Here is a 9,312-nt window from a genome sequence, read left to right as displayed (position 1 = left end):
TTTTGAGAACTAGACTAGGGTTCAAACGTTTTGACAAAAAGCTTAAACTAAAAAACATTGTTGGCAAATCACAAAAACAAAACTATAAACTAGACACATTGTCCTTTGATAGGACGAAGCGTATTTTACTCAACACTAAACATTGTTTTGGACGAGTATCACATTAGATTAGACACACTTTAACATTGGATCTGAAAGGCATATTTAGACCTCAACATATTTGGGCATGTAATGAGTAACCATCTCGTAGCCAAAGCTTTTCCATTTGTAGGTATGACCATGGAATTGGTGAGTCCATAGGAAGCAAATGTGCCTCCAATTTGGCGCGGCGTCTTCTTTGTACATGGCGTGATCTGGACGGCCATCTCCGTGGTCGATTAGCAAATGGAGAGAGATTCTAAAAGTAGGGTGGAAGTTGGGAATCCAGGGCTGGCAGCAGAGAAGAACTCCACATTAACACTATCGGAGTGAACAAAAGCAACAGCAGAGGCTATATAGCGGCCCCCCGTCCCCCCCTTCCTCTCCTTGTGGCTCTGCGTCCTTCGGTCCGTCTGTTCACCTGTGTCTGTCCCTCGTGTCTAAGCGCCATATCCAATGTCCCTCCGCCCTAACGCCCGCGCCGAGGTGCGCCGGAAGTCATACAAGGTCGCCGTTGATGCTGATGAGGCCCGTCGCAAGCGCGAGGACAACCTGGTGGAGATCCGCAAGAGCAAGCGTGAGGAGAGCCTGCTCAAGAAGCGCAAGGAGGGCATGCCTGCGAACCTCCTCAGCAGCAGCAGCACCAGTAGCGCCCAGTCGAGCTCTTTAGAGAAGAAGGTATGATGCTTCCCCTCCCTTCTTTTACGAAATCAATAAATTTTCCTTATTGTGCTTGAGTTAGGGTTTGAAGCTACGAGTCTCTGCGTCATTTTGTCGCGCTCTATGGACAAAATTAAATTATTACAGAAAAACAATCTTCATTTTCCTGAGAGCTACGCATATTTCTGGAGACAATTCACTACAATTCTTAGGTTGCATGCTGGTGCAATGTTGATTGCCTGCGCATGCTGAAATTGGAGGAAGACAACATAACAGTAGGGGAATATTGCATCTATTATTTATCTTTCTCTGAATACATGGATATGCAATTTACGATGCACAATGCATAACCTTGAATTGCATCAGTATGCAGAAAGAAGAGGCACAATGATACACCTTGGTAGGATCTGTTAGTTGCCAGGCCCATTCTTTTTAGACCTTTCTGGTTGTGAAGTTGGTGCCATTGAACTTGTTGGGAATGCATGCAAGTGCAATCTCTAGTTAAAAGATAATTGTGCCCATCAATTATACATAAAAGTTGGGAGCTATACTGCTGGTGGCTTTCTTCACATTCCTTTTGTTGATTGATCATGATGGTAATATCTATGTTGCTCAAAATGGAGAGACATAATGATGCATGTTGGTGGGATTTCTTTTTTGACCTTTGTGGTTGTGAAGTTGGTGCCATTGAACTTGGGATGGATACAAGTGCAATTTCTTATTTTAAAAACAAATGCATCCATTAATCATTCACAGTTTGGGAGCCTATATTTGGTGGGTTAGAGAGTCCCACCTCTAAGGTACACATTTAGTCTTTTTGCTGATACTCTTATAGGATTGGCACAACTAAGTCATCATCATCTCCCTCCTTGGACTTAGCCCACTTGTGTAGATATTCTAGGGTTTGGAGAGAGAACATCAATTATATGTATATGACTAACACACCATGAACTCAAACAAGAACACAAAAGAAGGAGAAGAAACTAATAAATGTTAGATAAATGAATGATCAAACAAAGAAATATAGGGTGTGTGAGCAGAAGGAATAGAGATTGTCCCAACAATCATTGGCTCTATTGACGTGTAAAGTAACTAGTGACAATTATAGATTGGTAAATGCAGCCACCAGTGGATCTCTATTATCAGATGGAAGGCTCCAAATGTCAAGCATCACCAACAACAACAAAGGCGATGCACCAATAGTTGGGGGGTGTCAATAGGGGAGGGTGAGGTGGTGGCTCCAAGATAGGGTAACAACCCTTGCATTCATCTCCTATTGAGTCACTTGTTAGCTATCTTGCCACATCTCGACTTGTCTCTTCGTGCTGCCAAGGCCATGTCAAGCAACAAGCTACACATTGACCTATTTAGTTGCCAGATGTCTCCTGTTGCTTGATTGTGCTATGTCACCGAAACATTAAAGCTTAAGTCATTGCTTTAATATTCTTTGCCATGTCACCATAAGTTACCTCTTTAACATATGCATTGGTTGCATGTTTGAGCTGCTAACATCATGCTAGTTTGCTGTTGCTCTTTGCAATGAGCTATTGCCATTGCTTCACTCTTTTGTGTGTCTCTATCCAACTTCTCTGCCTAGTTGCCATACTTTGCATGTAGCCATGTGACAATGTTTTGTGGGCTTGTTCTAGCATTGCTTAGAGACCTTTTGACTACTTGTATATTGCCATGCTTACCCACCCATTGCCACTATTGAGTGACCTTCAGTGGCACAATGGTATCCACCATTGGCATATGAAGATAGTGCATTGTTGTTGAGAGGTTCCTCTTTTCGAGTTCTTGATTTAGAAGAATACGAATTTAACTCATTCTCTTGCGGGAAGGTGCATGGAAGGCTGTGTCCATTGGAGAACTAGAACATCTTCAAGGGAATCCCCAGCTTCATCAAGATTAGTTGGAAATGAACAAGAGTACACTAGGCATCATTGAACTTGGCCTCTTTAATAATCAGTTCCATCATCTTGACTTTACCAAAACAACAAAAGTGGTATGGGATAGTCTTGCTACAATATATGGAGGTGATATAAATAATTTAAAATCTTCTTAAAGATGCAATTGTATAGCCTACCACATAATCCCATTGGTTCTCTCAAACAATGTTTGGATCACCTCAACCTTCTCTTTTAGTAATTGACCACTCATAATAGTCATCTGGATGATGACGATAAAAAGGTTGTTCTCCTTAATGGTCTTATAAAAGAAGATAAGTTTAGCAAGATTGTGATAGCCCTCAAAGCGTTGACAGAGACGAGATATGAAAAAATGATCCATCCTTTTGGACGATGAATGACACAACAAAAATGTAGATATAGTCGCTTGGTGCTTTTTATACACAAACAAGCCGCCAAAGTGGCACAAAAAAAGAATACTGGCCAACAATTTAATTGGCTAGGCCAATTTATCACCCAAGTGATCTTGAGCACTTAGTAGGTCATCGGCATTAATTAATTAATTAATACAAATTCCCAAGTGTCACCACTGAGACTAATGGCTAATTAAATGTTCTAGGCCAAGTTTTGACACTGGATACCACCTAGTATTTGTCAAGCATAACTTATTACAACTTTTGTCAGTGTTACCCATTGATCACCAGGGTTAGTAAGGTATCACTGTCACTAAACTGACTTGCATTTCATACGTGTACCTCACATGTGCACAACTTGATAATGCTAAAGCTAAGCATTAAAAATACATATCCTTGTGACATATGTGATCCTTGACCCACCATAGCATGAAATATAGTATGACTACCAAAGTATCTTGGCTACTTCATCAAGGCATGTTGCTAATGAGAATGCTACTTATGGTCTGCATGATGAAATAAACTTATTGCTTTTTGCTGTGTCATCAAAACTTGACATGTCATTTACCAATGAATGATCAGACTGGCAATTGCACCTTGATTGCGTAAGCTTGCACACAATCTATTGCTCACGCACCAATTGAAACCAGCCTTCCTTCTCAAAGAGGGTGGTAAAACGTGATCAAACATTTAATTACAACAATTAATAAATGAGCATAAGCTGAAATGTACACATTACCTTATTAATCTTGAACAATAGACACCCAGTTGGCCCCAAAATTGGCGCCCCCTGTCAGTATTTTCTTTAACTTTAATTACTCATGGATTGAGTATAAGTTGAGATTCCTTAATCTCCTTTGCTGATCCAAAAGCCTTTTGTTAAACAAGCAATCAGTAAGAAATTTGGGCCAAGCCAATTGCCCCTTGATTTTCACCCAAGACTTACACAAATGGAACCACCAATTGGCCAAATGTTGCCCCAATTTACAATAAATGGCTTGGTATTTGAAATCCTTGCCAATTTTACGAATTTGAGATTTTGATTTCAGTGTACGATACCTTCTTCTAGTGGTGGTGGCACAAGTCCCAAGGTGGTTGCTAAATTCTAATTTATGCGAAAATTTGGGGTTTATAGCGGAGACCCTTGTTGTGAAGGAGTCGATGAGGTTCGGAGATAGAGGTAGACAGGCTTTACGCTCTGAGAGAGAGAGACAGAGAGAGTGCGAGTCAGCAGAGTAGAGAGTGAACACGTTTTTCGGTACAATGACGAGTGTACCACTTTAGGTTTTAGATAGATATATGTATGAAAGTACAATGTGCTAAGGGTGCGTTTACACCCGTGCATATATAAAAGACACGATGGCCCTTTATTCCTAACAACCTCCCACCTAAAGGCAATGTGCCTTAAGAGGAGAAAAGAATCAGCTAAGTCTAAGTATGTACAAATCTGAAATAAATATATCTATCCAACTCCCATCATTTGTCGGCAATGAGCAAACCGCTCTGCTGGAAGAGCCTTCGTGAGAAGGTCTGCAGGATTATCATCTGTATGCACTTTGACAAGCTCAATGCTCTTGCTGTCAAGTACATCTCTAATGAAGTGATATTTCACTTGTATGTGCTTTGTCTTTGCATGAAAGATAGGATTTCGTGCTAGCATGATAGCACTCTGACTATCACAATGGAGAACATGTAACTCTGTGATGCCAAGCTCTCCCACCAGACGTGAAAGCCATAAAGCCTCCTTGCATGCCTCAGTGGCAGCTACATACTTTGCCTTTGTAGTAGACAATGCAACACACTTTTGTAGCCTGGAGATCCAAGAGACCGCTCCTCCTGTGAAAGTAAACACATACCCAGAAGTGGACTTCCTGCAGTCCGCATGACCAGCATAGTGTGCATCCGTAAAGCCAACAACAGATGCCTTCTGCTTTCCAAAGCAGATGCACAACTCCTTTGTGCCTTTGAGGTATCTCATAATACCTTTCATTGCATCTCAATGCTTCTTGCCAGGGGTTGCCATGTATCTGCTAACCACTCCCATTGCAAAAGCAATGTCAGGACGTGTAGCAACCATAGCATACATCAAGCTGCCAACAGCTGAAGCATATGGTATCTTGGCCATTTCAACCTTCTCATCATCAGATGTAGGGTTGTCCTTTGCACCGAGTTTCACATATGGAGGCAATGGAACCCCAATTGTTTTCCCCCCCTCCATATTGAAACGCTGCAAAACTTTGGAGATATACTCCTGCTGAGATAGATAGAGTAAACCTTTAAATCTATCTCTGAGTATTCGCATGCCAAGAATGTGATTTGCATCACCCAGATCCTTCATGTCAAAGCTGCCATGAAGACTGTGCTTCAATGAATCCAAGGCATGAGTATCCCTGCCAGCAATCAGCATGTCATCAACATACAAAACCAAGATAATCAGGCTGCTATCTGTTGCCTTCTTGGTGTACAAGCAATGATCCACTTGACTTCTATGAAGTCCTTGGGACTACATGAATGTATCAAACTTATGATACCATTCTCTTGGTGCTTGTTTCAGCCCATACAAACTCCTTTTGAGTTTACAGACCATTTGTTCTTTCCCTTGTTCAACAAACCCTTCAAGTTGCTGCATATATATGTCTTCATGCAGATCACCATGTAAAAACACAATCTTTACATCCAACTGTATGAGCTCCATATCCTCAACTGCAACCAAGCCCAAAATGGTTCTCAATGTAGTCATCTTGACTACAGGAGAGAAAATCTCATCAAAATCAATTCCATGCTCCTCCTTGTACCCCTTTGCAACCAATCTTGCTTTGTACTTTGGTGAGGAACCAGAAGTGACCTTCATTTTGTAAACCCATTTGCATGGAAGGGTTTTCTGCCCTTTAGGCAACTGCACCAAGTCCCAAGTGCCATTTTTGTCAAGAGATTCCATTTTTGACAGCATGGCTTTATACCATTTCTTGCTGTTCTGTCTGTCCATTGCTTCCTTGAAGCAAGATGGTTCACCACAGTCTGTCAACATGACATACTTAGCCACATTAATTGCACCAGGAACAAATCTATCAGGTTGTCTAGTAGCCCTAGACGATCTTCTAACCCAATGGTCATTGTTTGCTGGCTGTTCCTGCAAATTTCCATTTTCAGCATGCTTTCCTGACATTTCAGCCTGCAAATCAGCATTAACAGCTTGCTGTCCTGGCTGTTCCTGCACATGTAATAGCTCATTTTCATGGGCAATAGCTGGCTGATCATTTCCAGCATCATTTCTTGCATTTACAGGTTCATTTACAGCAGGTATTTGCTGCTGTACGGCGGGCACATTTTGCTGTCCAAAAGGTATTTCTTCCCGGAATATAACCCTACGAACCTCCTCAGTCTTTTCGGGCTTGTACATGCGATCTTCCCAGAAGATTAAGTCATTGCTGCGTACTATTTTAATTTTCTCGGGATCCCACAATTTATACCCCATTTCACTTGCGTCACCATATCCTAGGAAAATGCATTTACAGGACTTTGACTCAAGTTTGCTGCGTTTTTCTTTACGAATGTGCACAAAAGCCTCGCAGCCAAACACTTTTAGATGAGCATATAAAGGTGGCTTGCCCGACCACGCTTCTTGGGGAACTCCCCCCCAAAAGACCTGTTTGGTGATTGATTAATCAAGTGAACGGTTGTCATAACAGCCTCTACCCAAAAACCATGGGGTAATGTAGCATGAGACATCATCGTACGGACCTTATCCTGTATGGTCTGATTCATACGCTCTGCAACTCCATTTTGGGGTGGATTATGAGGGGCAGTGAGCTCCCTCTTTATCCCTTTGTTGTCACAAAATGCCTGAAAGGCTTTGGACACATATTCCCCACCATTGTCACAATGAAGACACTTAAGTGTCTTATCTGTCTGATTTTCAGCCAATGCCAAGAATTTTTTAAACTTGTCAAGCACTTTATCCTTGTTACAAATAGGGTAAACCCATACTTTCCGTGTAGCATCATTGACAAAGGTGACGAAATATTTATTTCCCCCTAAAGATAATCCTGGCATTTGACATACATTGGAATGTACTAACTCTAGAGGAGAAGATTTCAAAGAAAGACACTTTTTGTAAGAAGTCTATGCATGTTTGCCATAAATACAATGATCACAGTGCTCAAAATTAGCATAACGAAGACAAGGCAAGTAACCCAAACAAGAAAGCACTTTCATTCCTGTTTGACTTATGTGTTCTAACTGGCCATGCCACAAAGAAATACTTGGCTGCTCGGTCACGGCAACAACATGGTCACGCACACTAGATACATGAAGTGGATACAACGTATCACTCTTGCAACCTCTGGCAATAACCCTAGATCCCTTACAGATCTTCCATTTTCCATCACCAAAGGTGGTCTGAAAACCATCACCATCTAGCTGCCCTGTGCTGATCAAGCTCTTCTTAAGTTGAGGTACATGCCGTACATGCTGAAGTGTAAAGATATAGCCATGCTGAAACTGTAACTGCACACTACCAATACCTGCAATCTCACATGCATAGTTATCCCCAAGATGGACAACACCATAATCAAGAATCTAGGTATGCATGTCATCATCTGTATTTGCAAGTAGAGCATGTGCACCAAAATGTGAAGAGACAAAGAGTACATCACTGCCACTGTCAGTGTCATGAGTGACTACATTCACCTCTTCAATTTTTACACTGCTTTTCTTAGGCTGACTGTCCTTCTTCTCTTCCTTGCAATCATCTGTCTTCTTGCTTTTTCCTTTCTCTTTCTTCCATTTGTAGCAGTCATGTTTAAAGTGACATTTCTTGCCACAATGATGGTATTCAACATCTTTGCCACGTGATTTATCGCGTCCCTTGCCATCATATTTGCCCTTTTGCTGTGATCTGTCCCTCGTATGCAAAGCACTGGAAGTCTTGCTGGATGCATTGTTCTTCCGATTCATTTCTTCCATAAGTAGAGCACTCTCTACATCAACATACAAAAGGATCACATTAGAATTGCTCATGGCAGTCCTGAATGTATCCCAACTCTCTGGTAGAGTGCAAAGCAAGAAAGTAGCCTTAAATTCCTCATCAATCATGAACTTCAAGGCAACCGGCTGGTTGAAAATGGAGTTAAACTCACTTAAGTGAGTAGACATTGTTGTACCTTCTTTCATACGCAAATCCATAAGCTTTTTCAGCCAATACACTTTACTTGCAGCGCTCTTTTGTGCATACAGTTCTTCCAGTCTAGTCCATATAGCATATGCAGAATCCAAACCTTCAATGTTGAAGAGTAAGGCATCAGAAATCGATAGCTCTATGGTTGAGCGTGCAAGCTCATTCAACTCATCCCAATCGTCTTGGTCCATGTCCGTAGGTTTTGCCCCTTTAGTTTTGATCGGCTTTGCTTGCTTCTTTTGTAATAGGATATTGTAGCACTGTTTTTGCCACACTGCAAAATTATATGCGCCTTCAAACTTCTTTATATGCATCAAATTACTGCTGTCATTGCTGCCAGCAATGGTTTTCAGCTCAAAAGTGACCAAAAAACCGGTAAATGCAGGCCCAAATTGTCACCTAAGTGACCAAGGTACAAACAAGTACCGATCAGCAATAAATGACCACGCAGAAGTACAGATTTTAGATCTGTAATTTAGTTTTCAGAAGCACCAAACCAAGTGCTATAGCATTATCCAACTGATTACAGCTGTTCCAAAGGGCATGTGCATCACATTACATGAGAAATCCCAAAATTTCAGCTGCAATTTCTGTTGTACGTGTACCCACGGGCCTAAAATTTGACACGAACGGTCAAAAGCCCCAAATTTTTGTGCCCAAAAGCGTCAAACACACATATGCATTTCCTCTGTCATGCATAGGATTGTCCAATTTTGCCAAAATAAAGCAATTTCAACAAAACCCCCAAATTTTACTTAGTGTTGATGTCCAAATTGTGCGGAATTCAACCTGCATATACATAAGCTGACCAAATGCTGCACAAATTTTGCCCAAATCGCAAAAGCCCCAAATTGCACGGGGTCCAATGCGCCTCAATGTCGAGAAATTGGGTCAATTTCAGCCCAATTTGTGCATGTACATGAAAAGCCCCAAATGTTAGGGACAAAATGTCACAAATTCCTGCAATTTTTGAGACAAATATCATTGTTGCATCTTGCGCGCATGAAATCTGGACAAA

At 41.4% G+C, this 9,312-nt stretch overlaps 1 protein-coding gene across 1 annotated transcript in view; it reads left to right on the top strand.

Moving 5' to 3' along the window:
• The first annotated feature begins 350 nt into the window (after positions 1-350).
• LOC148019133 (importin subunit alpha-1-like) overlaps positions 351-9,312 on the top strand; it is a 29,379-nt gene continuing 20,417 nt past the window's right edge. The window contains exon 1 of the mRNA XM_087660659.1: positions 351-816. Within this exon, the coding sequence (XP_087516785.1) occupies positions 595-816 (222 nt within the window). The 5' untranslated portion in view covers positions 351-594. The remainder of the gene's footprint in view (positions 817-9,312) is intronic.

Source organism: Lygodium microphyllum, chromosome 20, assembly GCF_053477565.2.
Source record: "Lygodium microphyllum isolate KBCC chromosome 20, Lygodium_microphyllum_v1.1.10, whole genome shotgun sequence".
NCBI classification, from domain to species: Eukaryota; Viridiplantae; Streptophyta; class Polypodiopsida; order Schizaeales; family Lygodiaceae; genus Lygodium; species Lygodium microphyllum.
This window is presented reverse-complemented; position numbering and strand designations above follow the sequence as displayed.